This window comes from Manis javanica, chromosome 6 (assembly GCF_040802235.1).
Source record: "Manis javanica isolate MJ-LG chromosome 6, MJ_LKY, whole genome shotgun sequence".
In the NCBI taxonomy this organism is placed as follows: Eukaryota; Metazoa; Chordata; class Mammalia; order Pholidota; family Manidae; genus Manis; species Manis javanica.
In genome coordinates, this window is record NC_133161.1 from 12505036 (window position 1) to 12528122 (window position 23087).

General features: G+C 41.2%; 1 protein-coding gene across 1 annotated transcript in view; it reads right to left on the reverse strand.

Annotated features, from left to right (window-relative positions):
* TMEM178B (transmembrane protein 178B) overlaps positions 1-22588 on the reverse strand; it is a 355371-nt gene extending 332783 nt beyond the window's left edge. The window contains exon 1 of the mRNA XM_036994567.2: positions 22207-22588. Coding sequence (XP_036850462.1) covers positions 22207-22588 — 382 coding nt within the window. The remainder of the gene's footprint in view (positions 1-22206) is intronic.
* Positions 22589-23087: the final 499 nt, after the last annotated feature.

Consider the following 23087-nt stretch of genomic DNA (forward strand, 5'->3'; position numbering starts at 1 on the left):
TAGACACATTTTATTTAATCCCATCAGTTGGAACTTTCTCATCTGTAAAATGCGGTCATACCATCTACCGTACCTACCTCACAAGAAGCTCAGAAATTCAAAAGAAATGTAGTAAATAAAAATGTCCTTAAGCTTGAAAAACACTGTACAAATATAAGAGAGGGTTATAACATCTTACTACACTGATGGACAGGGACTGCAATGGGGCAGTAAGGGCTTGATAATATGGGTGAATGTTGAAACCACAATGTTGTTCATGTGAGACCTTCATAAGATTGTATATCAGTGATACTTTAATAAAAAAATTCTAAATCATAAAATATATATATGAGAGGATTACAATTAACCTAGCCACAGAGCTGCCTTGGGGCTTGATTAAAATACACTGTACCCCTCTGGATTGACAAAGTGTGAATATGGTTAAAAAATAGGGATAGCTACTCCTAAACAGAGACAGTTGGTGTGTGGGCAAACCCCCATAAGCATTTTCTATGCCAGGAAACCTGCATATGCTTAGAAACTATCACGTTTCTGTTGGCCTTATAGCAGCAGTGAGGAGAGCTCACAAAATGAAATCTGCAGCAGGCAACACCATTGCCAAACACAACTGTCCCAACTCCCAAGAAATATGTTGAACACCAGCCGCATCAATGGAATAAAATGTAACCTGCACTAGTACAGAAAGGAACCCCACAGAGAACACTTACATGACTAAATGCAAATAGAGCCTCTAGCAAAGTGACCATGTTTTGAACACTAACTGATATGGACTGAAATGTGAACCCCCAAAATACATACAAAACCTAACCCCCAATTTGATGGTATTAGAAGGTGAGGCCTTTGAGAAGTAACTAGATAACAAGGGAGGAGCATTCATGAATGGATTGACCCCCCTATAAAAGCATCCCCAGAAAACCCTTTCGTCCCTTGTGCCATGTGAGGACACAGAGAGGAAGGCTGTCCGTGAGCTGGGAAGCAGGCCCTCACCAGAATCCACTGGCACCTTGATCTTGGACTCCCAGCCTCCAAAATTGTGAGAAATAAATGTCTTGTGTAAGCCACCAGCTCATCATATTGTTATTGCAGCCGAAATGGACTAAGACACCCACCTGCACATTTCAAAGCTTATGAGTAAAATTTCTTTTTCATAAGATTTCCAGATAGTAAGACTATTTCCACAACCTGACAGATGATTCCCAAAAACAATACTTTTTCTATCTGATTACAGTAAATTTTCCAATACAATGAATGCTTTGTTTGGTTGAACCATTTAATAGTCATTCACAAGCTAATGAAACTACTAATTACAAAATCTCTGCATTGCAGGCAATAAAAAGGGGTTGCTAACCTCTTCATAGGGCTTTAGTTCTGCCACCAAGTAGTAATTACTCTTCAATGGCTCTCCCTCTTTCACTGACTCTCACCTCAAGCATCCCAATCAAACCTACTGAAAAACTAAAACTCACTCACACACACACAAACACACACCTCTATACACACTGTGTGAACTACAAGAAGAAAAATGGAAGTAGTAACAAGGCTCATAGGGGACTTTCATATTCAGATTATTCCTTTGCACTAGCTAATTCAGGAACAGTGGGTGTTAGCTCTCTGCACACCAGAAATGTAATTTCTATTAAGATGATTATTAAAACTAAACTCACCACAACAAAAATACTTGAACCTAATAGAGGCAGTTGTACCAGAGTATGTTACATACATTTTAATTTTTAAAATAAACCCTACATTTATTTTTATTTCATCTGTCATCCAGATAGCTATTTCTCTGTCATCCCAAGAGCTATCTAGTCTCTCCAGCTGCTGTCACCAAACAAAACAGAAAGAAGCATTAAGACATCATGAGATATGCTTGTTTTCAGACTTGTTACCATTACAGCAGCTTCCAAGATACCAGAACTATCTCAGAGAAGCTGACACACACTATGTCCCAAGCTCCAAGGGCACTGCACCTGTACCAGAAAAAACAGAAGTTAATAATTTCAACCATTTCCACGAAGGTTCTTTAAACAGCAGTGAGGTCTGTAGCAGAAGAAATCAACATTCCACACACAAACTCAGGCAGAAGGACAGAAAGAGGTAAAAAGCTATTATCCCGGTTTCTAAAGGCTAAAGAGGAAAACAAACATTTTGTTATAGTTCATTAATTAATTAATTAGACAACAGGCAACAGATTTGTAGAAACTTTTGCCAAACCCAAATTAGGTTCAAAAGAGCCAATTTTTTTCCCCTAGCTTTACAGGTTACACGCTTAGAATTTGGTGAGTTATTTAATATTCCAAAGAATGTGTCTCAAAGGATTATTTCAATAACTTAGCAAAGTACTCAATTCAAGCCTGTGGAAATTAATCTTTTCTCCTTTCCAAAGATAGGTGGAATGGAGTAAGAGCTTTGAGGGCACTTAAGTCAGAATCTGTTTACTTGTAAAGTAGCCAGACTACTTAAAGCATCTCTTTGTTTAAACAAACAGGGAAATGTACACATTCAGTTGATTGTCCCATAAGGCCCTTTACCTTTGAGGTCTACGTAATTTTTCCATTGATCAAAACACTTTTGGAATGTTTCTTTTGGAATTATTTTTAGGGTAAGTTTATGATCCACATAAGAAAATCAAACTTACTATGGTGCACTATGCATATACATGCACACATGCAAACACATCAGCCCTCATTGACATCTACAGAAGAACTTCAAGTGAATAGTCTAAAAATAACTTCTACTTGGATGAGCATGCTTTTGTGTACATATGCTAGAATATAGGTGTTGTGGAACTTCTTTAAATTTATGTCAACTGAAATCACACATCCATGTGATGATTAGGGACCCAGATTGAATCAGGACTATCTGGGAGGCTGACCAGTTTTCCTGCACTCCCACAAAATCCAGCCTGCTATCTACTCCAGCCTGGTTATAGAATGCGCCTCTCACATCTTACAAGGATGAATACGTGTAAGTGTTTGCACTTGTACAGAGTGCAGAGCGAGAACTTTTAGAGAGAAAATGACTGCTCAACCTACAGATCCAAAAGACTTTAAAAATGGACCCATACAGTAATTCCCATTCCAGGTTTATTATAAAACCCGTGGCCCACCCACACATACTGAATTAGAAGTTATAAAGACGGGGTCTGCTAATCTCCATATTTTTAAGCTGCCCAGGTCATTGTGATTACAACCTGAATTAAATGTCACCGTTTTCATTTACAGACAAAGGCTGTAAAACAAAGGAGGAAGTGACCGCAAGTAAATGGCAGAGTTGTAAGTAGGAGCCAATGCTCTGACTCAACCTAGTACTGTGATCTTTCAATTAAATGTCATCAATAGCGGTGATTAAGGACAATAACACATTAATTAGTACAATTGATACACATGAAATTGTGATTTGCTATGGATCTACAACAATGCAAATCAAGCTCCTGTGCCCAGTCAAGAGATTAGAACATTACTGAGTGTGGAAGTTCTATTCTAATCTGCATCCCTCTTTGAAGGCCTCAGCCTATGGTTTTTTAACAGTAAATTGTAGCCACAGTTAAATCCATTCGGCAAGCTGACAATTCAATTCAGAATTATTTAATGTGTACACCCTTAATCAGAGCCAGACATGTTAGAAAGTAAAAAAAAGGGTAGCTATGATAGAAAAGAACATGTAACCAGAAAATACTCATCCCACCTAACAGATACAATTTCACATTAGAAATGTATTCCTTTAGCTTAAACTTAGTCTCCATATTGGCAGCAAATTCTTCTGGGAAGGGCCAATCACTGAGCTTTCTTGGTCATTTACAACTGATATAAAGGATCTGCTTAGACTCTTTCCTGAGATGAAAAGCTACGATAGGAAGGAAGGCAGAGAAATGTTCTGATTGATGAAAATAGGATTCTGTCAAAGGAGGAAAAGATTCTAAAAGGAAAGATAGAGGTTTCCAAAGACAAACCTCACAGCTGTCCCTGCATCCAGTTCTGCTGTGGATGATGTTCTACACTTATGCTGCATTAGCAAAGTTGAAGAGTTCTGTTTTGTTTTGTTTTTTAACAGATTTTTTATTTGGTTTTGGTTTTTATAAATAAAGATGACCAACAGGAGGATCAAAGACAGATTATTAAAAGAATAAACTTCATCTGAAAGGGGAAGACAAAACCTAAAAGAAATTACAAACTGAAGACTTTCAGATGTAAAAGGCATTTCTGGCAACAGAGTCCATTTTGGCAACAGTCTAGTAGAGAGACCTACATATAAATGATCCTCTTTAGTCCATTCTGTTTTCTTCTAAGTTTTAAATACTATAATAGCCAACACTTAATATGTGCCAGGAGCTATTCTTGGGCCTTTACTTGTATAAATTCACTCAACCCTTACAATAAGTCTAATTTTTAATAGACTAAAAATAAGATCTCCATTTTACAAATGCAGAAACAGGTCTAGAAAATCTAAGTAACTCACTCAAGGTCACATAGTAAATAATGAAGCTGGAATTTGTAGTTAGTGTAACTCCCACGTTTACACTGTTAATGAAGATACTTAAAACTGAAGCCTAGACACCACTTTACACATAAATGTTTTAAAGCTCAGTTGATATCAAAAGTATTTTTTAAATTGTGTTATGATAAACTTGTAAGCCTATATTTAGTCTAGTGTGAGTGATTAGGGTTAGAACATTTTCCCATTGGTATTGGGGAAATTTTTCAATATAAAAAGTTTCAAGTAGTATAAACTCTGACTTCAAGTGAGTGAGTAAAAGAGCTAATAAACTGGAGAGTTGCCTCCCGACTGGGAAAAAGTCATAGGGATTCATATTGCTGGCAAGAGAACTTGAAGCACACAGCTCTTTTGGTGACATGAATCAGAATAGAAAATTATGAAAAGAAAACTTTGGCAAGCTGAGATAAAAGAAAATACTAGTTGTTTAAAGAGAAAAGTAACTGTCTGATGGATAAGTTCTGTGAGAAAAAATATTGTAATACTAAGAGTGATAAGATTTGAAGAAAGCTGCAAATGTAACACATTAAAAATGCTAAAAATTTCAGGACCATGGACAGACATCCACGGCCCTCTATTAGCCAAAGGGCTCAAGATGGGTTGATTCTCTTCAAAAACCAGGATTAAGTTGAGCGGTCTTTGACAATACTTAAAAATTTGGAGGCAAAGTTACTGAACAAGTTCTTTTTTTCTTCAAATTTTGTTATAAATGTATACAGATGAATATATAAATGAAACTGTGGCAATGCTGGTATTGGTGGAAAGACCCAGCATCTCTTGTGCTAACCTGGATATAAACAGTTCACATGTTGTTTTAATGGTACCTGCAATATAGACTTGCATATCAGAGTTGAAAAGGGATGCATTAAATTATTATATATATGAGCAAATAATAAAATAATACTAGCCACTTTAACAAATAAACTCTAAAATCTCAGTGCTTAACTAAGAAGTTTATTTCTTGCTCGCTCAAGTCCAATTGGCCAGCAAGACAGGGGAGATCATTGTTTCCTGTCATTCAAGGACTCAGACTTCCCGAGGCTTTACCTCCTTCAATCCTTGACTTCCAACATCACCTAGATTGTCAGCATTTAAAGAGAAGATGGAAGAAGAGAGAAAGTAGGGGATCACACAAGAGGATTTTATGGGACAGACATGGAGGTGGAATATATCACTTATATCTATATACAATTCACCAGACCTCAGTCATATGGCCATACCTAAATGCAAAACCTGGCTGTGCATCCATAAGGAAAGAGAGATAAGTCTGGCGAACAGATAGCCACTCTTTGTTCAGTGGGCAATCACTTAACCTACAGTGCAATTTAAAGCACAGCATAACAAGATATTTAAACTGAAATACTACTTTATCAAACTATGTCCTCCTTGAGACTGGGAGAACACCAGTTTTAAGAAGCCAGACAAGAATATATCCAAGAAGCTAATCATGTTGTGTGGAACGTAGTTCCAAGTTTCTTCCCCTCCAGATACCGTATCTGAGGCTGTCAACACCAGTTGCCTCGGGCCACCATCCACACTAGCACTTGCCTTCACCTATCCCGTCACTCCTATAGATGCAATCATGATGGAGGAGTACAAAATAGGAAAGGACACAGGCACATCCCCACCTCAGCCCAGCACTGTCAGGCAGCATCCTGGAGTGTGGTGGTTGAAACCACAGAAAAGGCAATAACCCTGGTAAGGTGTTCCATTATTTACTAATCAGATGGCAGATGATAAATTTCTTTGAGTCTCAGGTGCCTCATGTGTAAAATGGGAATGATCACATCTGCTCTCTATGCACCCCCATATTGGTGCAGAGGCTCAGTGTTTAGTGAAAAAAAGTACTGATGAAAGCTTATGATTGAGAAAATAAGCAGCTACTGAAAGACAGAGAGCAAGAAAGTGACAGAAGATTAGGAAGGAGAGCGATCTATTGAAGAGCTTATTACTGTAACAGTTGTGGAAGAAAGTGGCAATAACCTAACAAGGGAAAATCATAAGCTAAAATATGTCCAAGAGCTTGAAAAATAAAATTGGTCATGACATGTACCCAGAAAAGAAAAGCATTTAAGGAAATTCAGATCCAACTTGCTTACAGATGGAACAAAACACTCCCAGCCACAAGCAGGACAGTAAAGATAAAAGTCAAAAGTTAGGTGCAATTATAAGTAGCAATGAGTGACATTTTTTCATATGGTTTCCAAATTGGGAACTAGATTCCCCCCTCTTTCTGAGTAGGAGGCAAAGGTGAAATTATATACCACCTGCTCTACTAACTAGCACCTGTTACTCTTTGTCTCTAGAGCTTACAGTTTTTCTTAGAATTTTGAGTCCCTATAATCTCCAAGGAAGAAATAAAAGATGCTAATGACATCCACACCTTCTCAAAAAACATGCAGAGATAAAAGTGATTGCCTATAAATGTGACTCATAATTCCTGTACAATATCCAGACTCTTTCTTCCCCAAGAAAGGAAGATTTTTTTACCTTAATTCACATGCTAATCATAAAAAATATTTGATGCTAAGAAGTTACCATAAATTCTTGGGCTTTGTTTTCCAGAGAAACTTACAGTATAATATACAGAGAAGACTAACTCTGCACCACCGTTAAGTCTTCAGTCCTCTCATCAGGGGCTCTGAAATGCAGACACAGTGCAGCATTTTTAGGATGACAAGGTAAGAACGTGGCTATTCAGCCTGAAAATAAAGCAGTTTTATCTCAAAAATGACCTGAATGTCATCAGAGCCAAAGCACCCTGAGGTTCTAATTAGAGTGATGCCATTAAATGGAAAAACTGCAAAAACCACTGGTTAAAGGATCCCTAAAGCAGCGAGTAAGAGATGTTTGAGAATGGGCCATCCTATCTTTAAAAATGGAAACCTTTTTTAACTTTTCAGAGCACCATACTTCAAGACACAATCCATCACATTCCAACTTACACCTGAGGGCGAAAGGTCTCAGAATGTCCAACCAACCACCAGCCACCTGGTGCCTACAATAGTTAGGCTACTCTGACCAACTCCTTTTCATAAAGTAGAAAGCAAAGTCAACCTGCTCAACAAGCATGTAATTCACTTTCCAATCCTGCTTTCTTCAGAGAAACTACCATTAAATGCTCAATGCCAATAAGACACTGACATGCATAGAAACCCTCTTCTAAGAAGCTTAAAGGTCTTGGTTCAAATTATCCCACAAGCTTGTGGTGCGAGCAAGACGATTAATAACTTGCATCAAGAAAGTCTTGAATTTTTTACCTCCTCACTCATCTAAAACATGTGTTTCTTCCTAGGCCACATCCACTTCCTTCCACCGTTTCTCTACCTTCCTTTCTGCCTCAGCCCTCTCCAGCAACTGCTCCTGGAACTTTTCCCTTTTTTTCTGCACCACCAGTTTTGTCTCGATCTATTGGATCATTCCCATCAGCCTACAATTACGTTATGATTTCTATAGTTTAAAAAAATTTTTTCAAATCTCTCTTATTCTTTCTCAGTCCAGCTACCATTACTCTCCTTACTTTTACACCAAAAATCCTTTTAACAGTTGTCAAAACTCACTGTCTCCAATTTTCTCCCCTCCTCCCATTCACTCTTGAACCCACCATTGAAATCAATGACCTCCACATTGTGAAGTCTGAAGTTCAAGTCTCAGACTCGTCTTACTTGAGCCACTGGAAGCTTGCACACCATTGATCACTTCCTCCTCTTTCAAGCACTTTCTTTAACTTGGTATCCAGGACACTACCCTTGCCTAATGTTTCTCTCATTACGCTAGCTGCTGCTTCTTGGTCTCTTCTGCTGATTCCTCCTTATCTCCCTGAGCTCTAAAAGTCAGTGTGCTTCAGGGCTTAACCACTGGACCTCTTTTCTTCTCTCCTTACACTGTCTACATGTTCTCATTCAATCTCAGGACTTTAAATATGGTAAGCTGATGATTCCTAAATTTATATCCCAAGTGAGACTTCTCCACAAACCCAAGCAAATATATCCAACTAACTACTGACATCTCCATTTGAGCATTTAAAAGGCATCACAAAGGTCATCATGTCCAACATAGTGGATCCCTAAATGAAGCTCCTCCTGAAGTCCCATCTGTCATATTTCACATGGATTCCACTCTGCCAGCTGTGTGAAGTGGCTCTTTAGTTCTCTGACATCATATCCTACTCAGTCCCCCTCAGTTGCTTTCCCCACCCCACCAGCCATTCTGCCATCCTTGTTATTTTGCCAACATGCCAGTCACTCTCCCACCTCAGGCCGCTGCCCTTGCCTCGCCCTCTGAAATCCTCTTCCACAGCTAGTTCCCTCATGTCCATCAGGTGCTTACTCAAAAATCACCTTCTCAGTGAGGTTCCCCCACTGGCCACTCCATCTACAATTTCAACCTGCCTCCTCACATCATTTCCTATCCCTTTTCATGCTTTGTTTTTCTCTTTGGCACTAATCACTGTCTAATACAATATATACTTCACTCATTTACTTTTTATTGTCTCACTGGAACATAAACTCCATGTAGGCAGGGGCTTTGGCCTATTTGATGCACTACCTAACCTAAGCCCATAGCACAAATACTGACATGTAAGTATTCTCCAGTGTTTGCTGGATAAACGAATATATAATCTGTGTGATTTATTTGTACATCAGGATGGGGAAGCACAGAGTAGAAACTGTTACCCCACTGGAAGAAGTCACCATCTTCTCTGATACGATATCCCTAGGAACTCAGCTGTACATAACCACCTCAGCTTAGACACAACCTCGATTCTATGTGCCCCCAGCCTTCAAGCTGAGAACCTTACCTCAGGAGCCGCGTGCTGTCTCCTGTAATCTCCAACCCCACCCACATCACTGTGTGTTTAGAGCTTCTCCCTTCCCACCTCCTCACTGATGCTGTCTCCAAGCCCACCTAAATCTCTTAAACATCAGTGTTCAGGTTATGAGGATTTTTTTTTAATAACAGGACAACCAAGAACAACTGCAACCCATGAGTGTTTGAGGCCAATGGAATTCATTCTGTGTTTCTCCACCTGGGGATTCTTCCATTAAAATAAACTGAATTTGTTTTGAATTCAGCTAGAACAGTGGACAAAAAAACCTCCTAGAATGTATGTTTAGCATGTTAAAGTCTTTATCATAGGACTCATCACCTTGAGAGAGTCCATTTCTTTCTTCTAAACAAGAAGGATCTCGATACAGAGATATCATTGTTGTTGTTGCTAAATGCATTTCACTACCTGGAGAGGATCTGTCTTCTGTGAAGAAGCCATTATGGTCTCTGATGTGTCTCCCTTTTTAGCAACTTATTGATCTACAAGCGCCCAGCCAGCCACCGCACCACTACAGATATGTGTAATAAAAGCTGATACAGGCATACTGCTGGCAGAGAAGCACAAAAGTCCTTCTTTGAAATGTTAACAACTGTGCTGACCCAAAGATATAAAATGCCACCTTCCAGTTTGAAATACCTCTGCATTCCTACAGGTTTTAAAATAAACATATATGACAAGAGACAGCTTCCTAGGGTAAAGGTTACCCACTACTTTATGAGACTTGCATCACTGCATAGCTCCTCAGTACTTCTTGTAATTTTTTACAATTAATCCAGGTCTTCAAAACACAAATGTAGTTGGGATTCCTACCTAATGGTTACCAATGAATGTACAATCTGCATTTTCATACATACCACTTTATACAACTTGAGCAGAAGGTGCCCGAAGAAAACTGGAAATCTGGTTTTACCTTAAACCCAGCGCAGACTTAATTAATATAACTCCAGGAGTTAACAGTGGTCATAGAAAATATTTCCTTGACACAAATCGTTTATTGAACCTAGTTTAGAGAGGCAAGCAGTGCAGCTGCATCTGTATTTATCTGCTGAAAGCAGATATAACTGGGGACACAAAATGTTCTAAAGTACACTGTATGTACCTGAGTGGGATAGCACTGGGTTCTGCTCTTGGGAGATTTTACGGCTAAAGGACAAGTCCTTACAACCTTCACTGAGAGGTAACCCAGCCTGACAACCATCACTCATTTTGGAAGAGAATCTACTTCTCTGCGAGACCTTGACAGGCAACATCTGTCTCATCCGCTGTTGAACTGGGCTGTGGCAGTCTTCATAAGTAGAGATGTATAAGTCGGCCATGACATTTTTCTGTCCCCATGTCCAGCAGGGCATGGATGCGTTCTTTAAGCAGTGCTGCTCACTAACTACTATGGGCAAGGTGTGCAAGAGAATTGGAGGCAGACACTTGTTTTCCCAGCATCTCTGACCCACTCCTAGTGAGTCATGGAAAGTGAACTAAGGTACGAACCAGAGAGGCAGTAACAGAAGGCACATCTCTGTTTTCTAGTCATTTCTGACCAGAATTAATATTACAGGACTCATCAGAGGAGATCTGAGGAAGCTGCCCTAAATAAACAGTTGAGGGAGAATTCACTGAGATAGCCTGAAGACATGATAAATATTAGGAAGCTTGGAAACAGACCCTGAGGGAAGGGTCAGACATGCGAGACCCAGAGGTACATCTGGAAATTCTTACATCCATGATAGGAACCAGAAATAGTTCCTATCCAAAATGCTGTGGGGAGCAGGACCAGCCTAGGAAAAGCACGAAGAGGAGAGAATGTGGGCAAGATTATAATGAAGAAAATGGAATAGTGCCCACTTGGAATTCTCCTCCTGTGAATCAGAAATATGGGTGCTTTAAGAAAATACAAACCTTAAAAAAGGAAATGAATTGAAGTTTATCATATGCATTAAAGAACATTTCACAGCAGGCTTCCTTTAAATAGTGAGTCTCCCCGGTCCAATGACGTTATGGTTCTTTGTTAGTAAGATTTCCAGATCGACTGTATTAACTGAGATAAACTTCATTCATTGAACAAATATGTGTTGAATACCTATTTTGGCCCATGCATTATGCAAAAAGCTGTGGATAAAAAGAGGGTAAGAAGTAGTTCAAAAATAGTCTCAAAAAGGATGGAAACATATGGGGAAACAAATGTCAGGGTGCTGGGGAGTATGTCTGGGGTGTGACAGGGGGCTAAAGAGGAAGAAGGCAATGCCACCTGGAGAGGAGGTAAAAGAACACAGAGCAAGACGGGGAGGAGGAGCCTGAAGCTGATTCCCAAAGGATAAGCAGGGGTCAGCCAGGCAGGGGTTGGGGAGGGGGCAAGCAGGGGCAGGGACGGGCAAGCAAAGGAGGAAGTGTCACACACAAAGGTTCTGAAGGAAAAAAAAAAAGTTCTGTTTGGGGCTCAGGAGCCCTTCATCAAAGCTGGAAAAGTGTGTGCTGGTCTTGGGAAGAGGATGCCAAAGGATGAGATGGACAGATTGGGGTGGGGGCAGCATGTTGCAGACCTGTGCAGTGCCTGTGCCAGATGAGAGTATGGACCTTTCCATGGGGATGGGCTGTGGGGAGCCACTGAAGGCTGTGAGCAGTCATAACATGATTAGAAGTATCAGGAGTAAAAGTAACGCGTTCACTGCTTGGCTGGGCAGAGCGGGAGAGCAAGGAGCCCTAAGGATGACCCTCGGGTGTCTGGTTTGGGCAGGCAGAGGGGCAGCGCTGTCACTCCCCAAGAGAGAGGAAGATGTGGGAGCAGTGACTCTGGGGAGAAAAGAGAAAATGGGTTCTAATGGACCCAGCAGAGATACTCAATAGGCAAGATGTCTGGTTGGAAAGTCCAAGCCAGAGACACCCGTCGTGCGCACCAGGCGGTGAACGTGCCCGTGGCCACAGGCGACAGCGCTTAGGGAGGGTGCAAAGGGTGACAGGTGGGACCCTGGAGAACTCCAAGCAGGCTGAGAAAGGCGAGCCAGCGAAGGCGCAGGAGTTAAGATCAGATAAAAGCAGGTACCGGAGAAACTGGCCCTCTGCAGCCAGGGAAGCTTCCAGGGAAGGCAGCCTGGCACCAGGGACCCGAAAGTGCACACCGATGGGAAGCAAAGAAGAGAAGAGAGCCCGGCAAGGAGAGAGGCCACCCCAGAAAAGGGCAAGAACCAGGCAAGATTACCTTCTGTTTCCTTTGTGGTAACACATTTCAGGGAGACAGACGGAGATTGGAGACACAGAGGCCAGTCTTTCCTGATGTGGAAGGTCATGGACCTAATGCAGTGCAACATACGTCTATCTCTCTGCCCAGCACGATGAGCAGAGCAGCCCACCCACCGGGGACCGTGGGATGCCGGCCTGCCCAGAGCCACATGCGGGCATCTCGTCGGCCCTGGGGTTACTGAAATATCAGCAGGGAAGTTATTCTGCTTTAAGACGCCTGGCTCCCTAGTAACTTCAGGCCCAGTTTTGGTGTTTTAAAGCCTTATCAGGTGGCAGTGGAACCCTTGCTACAACTCTGATGGCACTTCGCTGTTCCTGCTGTAGTTGACAGAAATGGAATGGGAACATATTGTTATCGGATAACAGAGTGGCTCTTGGCTGAAGTCACCTTCATAATTTTAAGAATAAAGATTCTATCCCGTATTCATCAACAGTAAAACTAAAGTCTTACCAACATTTTCTACTCATTTTCAAAAGTGATAGGAAAACTGCTAAAAATGTAAAGGACAATCCTGATTCCTTCTCATTAATTCGTAGCTTCTCGCTTCCTAGTGTCTGGTGAGCTCTTCCCTCGGTATTCAAATGCCTTCCCAGATGTTTGTGCTCAGGCTCTGCTTTGTCCCACACTGTCTGTCTCCAGGCCTTATCTACTTATAGTTCAATGTCTGATCAAGTTAGTTAGAGGTATGACTTTAGTTTAACTTTCTGCCCTTTGGAACTCCTGGTTTTCCCCACAAAACTGCAGGAAATTTACAAAGGGGTGGAGTGACTTGCACATTAGTCTCTATCTCAGAAAGAAATCATTCTAAAGCCCTGATTTCCTCTTCTAAGACCACATCGGAAGGTAGTAAAACAAAATTTGATTCCTCCTAAACACTTTCTCGGGAGCTACTTTCAGTGATACCTGTTGGGGGTTACCTGATTCTGATTCTCCTCTGCTCTAAATGCCTCCTGCTACTACTTAGAAAAGTCAGGCCCAGATTGCCTCAAAGACAAAGCTTTCCAAGAATTTTCCTTAAAGAGCCTGCCTCCTGTACAATGTACAGTCTGAATATAATTTTAACTTTTTTGTCAGAATCACAACAACCTTCCAAATAGCTTAAGTGTGCATGGATGTGTAAGTCCCATTTGCTTCAGACTTTGTTTTTTAAGAAATAAACTATCACAGATGATTTTGAAGCACCTGACCAATTCCATTTCTTCCTATCTTGAGAAGGGTAACCATCATCTTTCATTTTGTGGGTATCAATCCCAGGAATATTTTTATAAGTACAATGCAAATATGTTTCCATAAACAATATCAGGTGTTACTTGATCTGCTTCGGAGCATCATATAAATGGCATCATTCTCTACATTTCATTCTGCACCTTGCTTTTTTTCTCTCAAATTTTATGTTTATCCATTTGGAAACAGGTAGATCCAGTATATTTATTTTAAATATACAATGACAGTTTCCAGTATATGAATATACCATGCTTCCTTGTCCATTTTCCTATTTAATGGACACTTAAGTTCTTCTTTCTTGTTTATTTATTTTGCTATTACATTGGTGTCATGGATCTTGAATGTGTTTCATGTACTCATGAGTATATAGCCAGGAGTAGAGGTGCCCGGCTGCAAGGTACACACATCTTCAGCTGTGTTCCAGTGTTGAGCCAGTTGACATACAGCAGCATGTGAGCACAGAACTTCTTTAAGGTAAGACAACCCTACCTCATCCAGGTCTATGAGATACTCCAAGGGAACAGAAGTTATGTTTGCCTAAATACAATTGTTATTATAAAGACAAAGAGAAATTCAGGCCAAAACTGAATGAGAGATGTTCTAGAACCAATAAAGTGTCCAACAGAGTGAGATTCAGAATACAGAACAGCAGGTCATTTTAAAATGCAGGTAATTACACAAATTTATGAAGATGACCTAATATAAACTATACTGCCTTTTCTTAGCAAAATACTTTAAAACCAAAAAAAAATCAATTGAAATATTTCAGATACCGCAGTCTCCCAGAGAAGCAGCAAATCTGTCAAATTTCTTTGTAGGCCAACTGCAGCTTCCACTCAGAATAAACATCACCTGTAAAAGATTCTTAGTGGCTCATGGAATGGGCCTTTAAACATCATCTCTGCATATGCGAATTTACAAAAAATAAAGTTTTTTCATCCTTGAATCACCAGTTCATTGCCTGACTTATATTTATACTTGCTGTTATTTTTAAGTATTGCTGAATAGAATAGCTCAGATATGATTTATAAAAATCTGGTAGGAATGGCTGCCTCTTGGAAGGACTGGGAGTCTGGGGGACAAGGGTGGGTGGAAAGCAAACTAGAAAAGCATTCCCTCATCAAAGGTAATTAATCATTTTTAAATGAGGCAAGGACTTAACCTTATCAATCCACAGATAATACCCCTTTTCTGCAAAGCATCCCCTAACTGCCCCAAAACTCAATTAATTGTTACTCAGCTGGCATGTAAATCTCTCACAGACTAAACTTGAGGCTAGTATTTGCCAGTGTTCTTGTACACTTCCTCCTTTTTTTATTTTTGTTCTTTGAGGATTTTTTTGGAATACATACAGTGAAGTGTTCTTCATCATACAATTATTTTTAAATGACCCAAGGCAAGTATTCATTATTTTTACTTCTATATATTGGTGCTCTTTAAATGTTTGTTTAGAAAAACAAACAAAAGATACAATGCTGTTTGAATGTAAGCCCTGTAAGGACAGGAGCTTTGTCTTTTTATTAACTTCTGCATCCCAAGCACACATTGGGCTAGTGCGTAGCACACCGTTTGTGCTAAAAAATGTATTGAATGAATGAAGATCTTTGGCCAATAAAGCATTCTACACACTGCCCAGTAATCCAGTTCTTTTCTCTACTGAGGTATTAAATTCCTTTTAATTAATTTACTTATTTTAATTGTGGTAAATCATACAAACATAAAAGGGACCATTTTAATCATTTTTAAGTCTACAGTTCAGTGGCATTAAGTACATTCACATTGTTGTGCAACCATCACCACCTTTCTCCATTAAGTTTTTAAATTTTTAACCCCAATCTGCAACACAGTTTTTTCAAATTAGTAGAGAAAGTTAATTTTTATTACATGCTCATATATTGGTATGAAATCACCTGCTTTGACTTCCACCTCTTCTCATTACAAACCAGCAGTCTGTAAGGGTCCCTGTGGAAATGTCTTTCTCTCAGTTTGCTCTTTCTCCTTCCGCCTCTGCTTTCCCTTCCCTCTCTTTTCACCTTCTTCAACACTTACACAATATTTACTCTCTATCACCTAAATTTCACTTTCTCATCAAATGTTAGCACATGAAAGGGCTCCGAGTTTATATAATCCAAACCCATTATTTCATATATGAGGAAACAAAGGCCTTGAAAAGAAGGAAGGTATTCTCTCAAAAAGAGCAGACACCCATTCAAGATGTTAGAATAAATTTTCTGCCTACTAACCCACCAAGTAATGCACTCCCCACTCTCTCTGTATTGTTTGGGATACATAGTTATAAAAGTATCTGCATCTAAATAAACATTTGTGACTCTACTAATACTAATATATGTGCATGCATGCATATGAAGGGTCGAACTAAACCAGAGCATGTTTGGGATTCTGCCTGAAGGCCTTAGGATTACCTATTAATAGCACAGAGGGAGAAAATATGTTTACCTGAAAAAAGTGGAGTATACAGAATCCATCACCTAATTGATCCTTCCAGATCCTACAGTAAATGAATAAATAAACTGACCTTTTGGAACAGAAATAAGGGTCTTGACTTTTTGATTCAATAAAAAGTAGTCAACCCCGAGTTCTCTGACCAGCTGATTCCTGATCCAGCTGATACAGGGATGACCTCCTGAGCAAGAACCTCACCCAACCACATATGAACATAAGACAACAAACTTGGGAAAGCGTGAGCTGGAGCGTGAGCCCCCTCAGGACAAGAACCACACTGCACCTCTTCATTCTCCCGCGACACCTCACAGAGGGCTCAGCACAGAGTAGGTGCTCAAAACACACCTCTCTACCCACCCCTCTCTCTCTTCCTACCCATGCACTTGCCCACTGAGTCACAGGGTTCTTCCCTATACGTCAGTTCTCCCTGCTTCGTTGTATTTCAGCATTACTGGGGAGGAGGGTTGACGAAGTCATGTACTTGTACATACCGGCATTCATATAACCTGTGCGCCTGGGGATGCACACTATCCATAAAGACCATGGATGTCTGTATGTGTTTGCCAAAGAGAACTATTTAATTTTTGGCTTCTTGTCCATCCTCCCCTTTGTGCTTCCTAAGGGCAAAGACACATCACGGCATTCGCTACCCCACGTTATATTACACACTGATGAGTTCACGAGATATTATTTTTATTCCAGATGTGTTTACTTACTGTCTGTCTCTCCCACTGGAATGTAAGCCTCCCCATGATACCCAGCCCATCTGCCCTCAATAAATATTCATGTAATGATTATGTCCTTTATGTCTGTAACATCAGCATCTACCACAGTGAGCAAAATAAATAGGTCAAAAATCATATGACAAAAAGAATAGGAACTTCTGTCAGTCGGTCTCAAAGCAAGGTGTGTGAACCACTTTAAAACGATCTTCCTCCTTAAAGCTAGGCCAAAGTTCTCGAGCAGGTCTCAAGATTCTTGGTGAGATTTTAAAACTACTTCCTATTTTTTTTCGATTTGGGGGAATCAACACCAGCCTCTTCTGCACCCAACCCTGCCCCAACACACTCGACAGTGGCAGCAGAGTACAGTGGGGATTCCCCAGGCCAGAGCTGGAACTCAAACCCTGACACCTCTACCTCGTTATCATAAGACCTGGCAAGTTCATTGACCTTTAAGTGCCTCAGTTTCCTCAACTGTAGAATAGGTTAAAAAATTTAAATAATTATACCCACCTCAAAGCATTATTATGAAGAATAAATTAGCTAATACATGTAAAACTCTTAGAAGAGTAGCTGGCATCAAGTTTGGCAACTATTACTATTAGTCTTTCCCATACAATCAACTTTGCAGGTTACTTTTAATGGAGTCAGGAGAGGGAAAGGAGAGAAGAGAGAAGCATATGAGAATTCTGTGAGTCAAAGATGGAAAATTAAAACAATATAGATTGAGTGTAATTGACCATAAACTAAAACCTTCTGCCCAAAATATTCAAGTGGCAAAGTTTCAAGTGTAGAATAATATACTTAAATTTAAGCCCAAGTTATCATGTTTAATTATCCTCATCTGAAGCAAAGCATGTGCTTGTTCTTTTTAGAGCCTACAGAGGCTCCGTGAATCACTGTCCAGTGGAATTTTCCAGTGATGATGGATGTTCTCTAATCTGCACTGTCCAATACGACAGCCCCTTAGCCACATGTGGCTTTTGGGCATTTGTAATGTGGTCAAGGTGACAAAGGAAATGAATTTTTAATTTTTTTTTAATTTGGCTATTGTAAATTTAAATAGCCCCGTATGGCGAGTGGCTACCCTACCAGGCAGCATGGCTAGAAGGGATGTGAGTACACAGGCTCCCTCACCTGCCCCTGCCTGCTCTCCAGCTCCTGGTCTGTTCAAATCAACACTCACAAGGCCAAACTGCTGTTTCACACTTCCATGGCTATGTATTTGCTGCCCTCTTTGCCTGAAATGCCCTTCCTCCCCATCCACCTCCAAACTTCATGACAATCTTGTTCAGATTTCATTTCCTCAGGGCAACTTTCCCTAACCCAGACGTGCCTCACCACCACACCCCACTGCTGACACAATCCATCATTGTCTCCTTTGTGTTCCTGTTGCTCTCACCATCCTTAGTTGTCACCTATTCTCTGTGACACTAACAGACCAAGGGAATTTTAAGCACCAGCTCTTATTCATCCCTTCATCCTAGTGATGTATGCCCATCACATAATACATGTTCAGTAAATATCTGCTGAGTACACTATTAATTTGTGACTATGTGCTAAGTTTTATTAAAATAAGCTTCAGAATGCTGACTCCATGATTATGGAAACAATATTGGTCAAATTCTATTAGAAGGCCTATTTTCAAATAACAAAAAATTCTTAGAGTATCAATTGAAGGTCTACTTATTTCAAGCCCTAGCACTATCACATTTCAGTACAAACCAAAGAATATACATGTTCCTGGGAACAAAATCCTACCTGTAGTTGCTCCTCCTAAGGATCTAGAAGTCTCTTGGATTTCAGAAACTGATCCTGCCATTGATCTGTCCCCAGTGCTTGCAGTGACTTACTAGGGAGCCATGGATAAGGTTGAAAAGCAAGAAGACAAGAAGGCCTGGTTATGGACAGTCATATGGGAACTCAAGGGTAATCTACCATTGCTACACCCTCTAACTCAATCCTACCTCCAAGAAAGAAATAATTAAAATCTTATTTAATGTGAAAAATAATAATTGTGGGTGATACATGTCTGTTCAGTGACATGTTATCCAAAAAAACTTTGTGCTTCCCTTAGCCCTTAGCAAAGCTTTTGCTCAAGAAATCTTCTTTGTTAAATTATGTAGTATCTGTTGCAATATTAACCTGCCCTGAGATCCACACTGGTTCATTTCTCTTTCATCACAATTTTCTAACTAATCCTTTATTTGGATTCCCACACAAGTGTTCCTACAATTAGAATAGGCTCTTGATGGATACATTTCTGTGAACCTAATTTGTACATTTCCCAAGTAACACGTATCTGGTGGATGTATTTTACAAATGATTATTTTTCCCCCACCCTCCAGGAATTTACAGTTCAATGAGACAAACAAATAAATATACAGTGACCAGAAATGTATATTTGTGGGTACAGTCTTAGCAACAGGGCATTGAAGAAATAGATTTTGGAAAGAATATGAATCCAAAGGACTTTATCTTCAAATCAGATACAAATTTGAATTCTGTTTTCTTACTAGTTAGTTTTATTTTAAAATGCACTAACAGCCCTTTCTGATGTAATGAACATTGATTTAACAAATGATTGAGTTATTTGGGGCTGTATGATCATTTAGACAAATCTCTAATTTTCCCATAATACTGACAGATTTTAAAGTTTTTTCTCTGGTTCCCATTTCCCCTTGCCCAACATATACCTCCTGAATTTTAATCTAAGATGTTTCAAAAAAAGACAAAGGCCTAAGATAGCTTTTGAGGTTGTCAATGAATACTGTTAAGATAAACATTTTCCCTAAGAAGCCTTAAATTTAAACACAGGGATATCAATTCCTTTTTTTAACTTCCTTCTAAAATCTGCCCATCTAAGAAGAACATCGATTAAGTCTAGAAATTATGATCTATATGTTATTGAAAGAGCTTGTGAATTCTACTAAAGTAAGATGCACTTATTTCCAAAATGTGTCTACTACTGGTTATAAAAGGAAGGTCTGGCTTTCAAAGACTATGTTTTGAGGTTAGAAATGAAGATGGTGGCCTTAAGTCTCTCAAGATTTGTAAGGCTGGCATGCCATCTATCTCAATAATACCTAACAAGAATGTCAAATGGACAGAAACGACCATGGTAAGTGGGTGCTTGCAGCTGACAGTGATTGCTATATTCTGGGTGATGGGAAAAGCATTTCCATTAGTTCAAGTGAAATACAATGCCCTGCCAACTCTAGGTATCAACGTATTCAATTCCCCTGCTGTGCCGTGTCCATTTTCTGTTGCTGCAATTAAAAATCAGTCAACACAAAGTCAAAATGTTGTACATTCTTCCCCTATCCCTTTCCCTGTCACTGTGTTTCCAGCTTCACCGGAAGAACATGTCACCATGGTAACCAATCCCTTTTGGTGCACAGACCAAGTCAGCCTTTCTGGCAGGATTGCCAGCAGAGCCACATGGAATCAAAACCCTCAATGGAACCACCAGAAGCCACGGCCCCTTTTCCTAAGTGGAGTTAGCCAATACCGGGCAGAAGGATACCTGTCTTGTTCCAGGACACTCAAGGTAGGAAATTCAAGAATGCCCTTCCGTAAGTCCTACCAGTGTTTACCAGTCATTATTACCATGAATTCTTCCTCACATTTCAACTAACTTCCTACCATTCCAAGTTTAATGAAAGCAGAAAACAACAGATAAAATAGCACATCATGAATCTGAAAATCTGAAAACTGCTATAAAGTCACCCATGTCAAAAACTATTCTGCTTCCTCTGGTTTTCCAACCCCAAGTTGCTCTCTTCTGGAATTCTCTAACACATCCTTACATCTTTACCAGGTTGTAAAGCTCCAAACGGGTCACCCTGCTCTAATAAGAGACTAACCATGAAGTAGATGTGTTGGTAATACTAACACTCATAACTAAATCAGCTAAAATCCCTAGTCATTCCACAGAAGCTACAAAACAAACATTAAGATGGATTCTCTTTCTGTACATCTGAATGGCACCTAAACCATACCTGCTGATTGTCATTCTTAAACAATTAACTTTTTTCAAATTAACAATTCTGTCCTGATCGATTTCAACATTATTTAAAATCAAAGAACATCAGTTCTCACAAATAATATTTAAAAACAGCAGCAAACCTGCTTTACAATATTAAGAAACAGTAAGAAATGCTTTATATCTTGGCCTCAAAGACTTTGCAGATAACATCATTTTTACGTTGGTATCACCATTTAATAGTTGAAGAGCATGAAATATTGGGGGGGGGAGGCAAGATTTATAAAATCATACCCACCACATAGCCTGAGATGCAGCTGCCACAGAGAACATACTCCCTTCCTCAGAGCAATACTAATATACAGTCAAACAGTATTTCAGTAGGCTAATTGAATAGGATGGTCTCCAAAGTATAAATCATTTAAGACTCACAAATTTCATCAGATGAGCAAACTTAAAAATTTATATGGTCATTCTACTGTATCAAATTTTATCATTTGATAAATGCAGTTTGTTTTGTTTTGGTATGCTTTGGCTATTTTTTATACAAAACTTCTTAAAATATCACGTTTTTTCTGCTGAAGTGCCCACTTTGGGTGTTACCCAAAGAACTACTTTTTGTGCTAATATTTAATGCATACCAAGTCACTTTGTCAACCACTTGTGCAAAAGGAGAAATCAAGGATCGAGGTATGATGCTACTGGTCAACAGGCTTTGGGCTGCAATAGGGCAGGGTCTGTGATTTAGTGATGTTCCTATGACCAATGCCTGCATCATGCCTGGACTAGCAGAGCACTTAACAAACGTTTCTGGCAAGAATAAGGCTTTCTTTGTGAGGTTTCCACCAATTTGCATGTGAATCAGCTCAACATCTAAAACAAAGATTAAAACGGCATCTGTCTACAGTCTACAAATCACTTTTAAAGGGCTCCCTCTTCTAAGAGCACAGCATTACAGATTCCCTTCCTTTTCAGAGACTGATGAAGCATTATCCTGCATAGAAATCCTGGACCTTGAGATTCCACGGGAATCTCATCAGACAAATGCAAGCCAAGAAGCCCGGCAGAGACAGGTAAGCCTCCATTACCAGCTCTTGGAGGCAAGTTCTGGCCACCCCAAGGCTCAGCCGGGCCTGGATAACCTGACCTCCTGGAACGCGGAGACGTGACAGGCCGGCCAGGCGAAGGTAGGAGAGGGTGGCCGGGCCTGGAGGTGCCGGTTCGCCGCCGCACCACGCCTCGCTCTCGTCCTTACCTTTCCGAATGAGGGCCGCGATCTCGGGGTCGAAGCCCTGCCGGTGGCACTTCCTCCAGAGGCCCATGTTGGTGGAGTTGTACTGCCGGCTGCACTCGTCGGCGGGGCTCATGGCGAAGAGTTGCCGGCGATTCCGGGCCCGGAGGAGTTTGCCCTCCCAGCGGTCCAGGCGCGAGCGGCTCGCCCGCAGCGGCAAGTTGTTGTTGTTGTTATAGATGAAGCCCGGGTCGACCCGGCGGGTGTTGAAGGCCTTGCACCTGTCCCTGTGCTTCCTGGCGTCCGTCTCGTACCAGTGGTCCGAGCAGATGGCCACGGCCAGCATGCCGAGGGCGCAGAGCGCTAGCGAGAGGCCCGTGTAGAGCAGTAACCTTCCGGCAGCCATGCCTCCGCTTCGGGCTACACCATGGGCATGATCCGCCGCAGCCTCGCCTTCCCTCCGCGCGCCCGGAACAAAGCGGCGGGCGGCAGAGCCAAGGGGGGAGGGGACGGAGGGGGGCTCACGGCGCGGCGGCCCCTCTGCCCCCCCGCCGGTGCGCGGCCCAGGGCCTGCGGGGATGGGAGCCGGCAGCCTAAAAAGTTCTGATTCCGAGAGGCGCCGGCGGGCTCCTGGGCATCCTCCGAGGCAGGTGCAGCTTCGGGCGGCGGCGAGCGGGACAAGTCCACCTCCCGCCCCTCCCTGCCCCTCAGGAAGCGCCTGCTCCGGCGGCCTCCGAGAGCAGCTGCCCTCCGGCCGGAAGCGAAACGCCAAGCGCCCTCGCGGCGGTGGGACTGCTGGGCTGCTCTGGGCAGGTGGCGACGGGACCCACTCGCCCGGCTTTCCTGGGGCTGGAGGGTGGCGGCTATCAGGAGGAGCTGCTAGACTGCAGGGTGAACTGAAACAC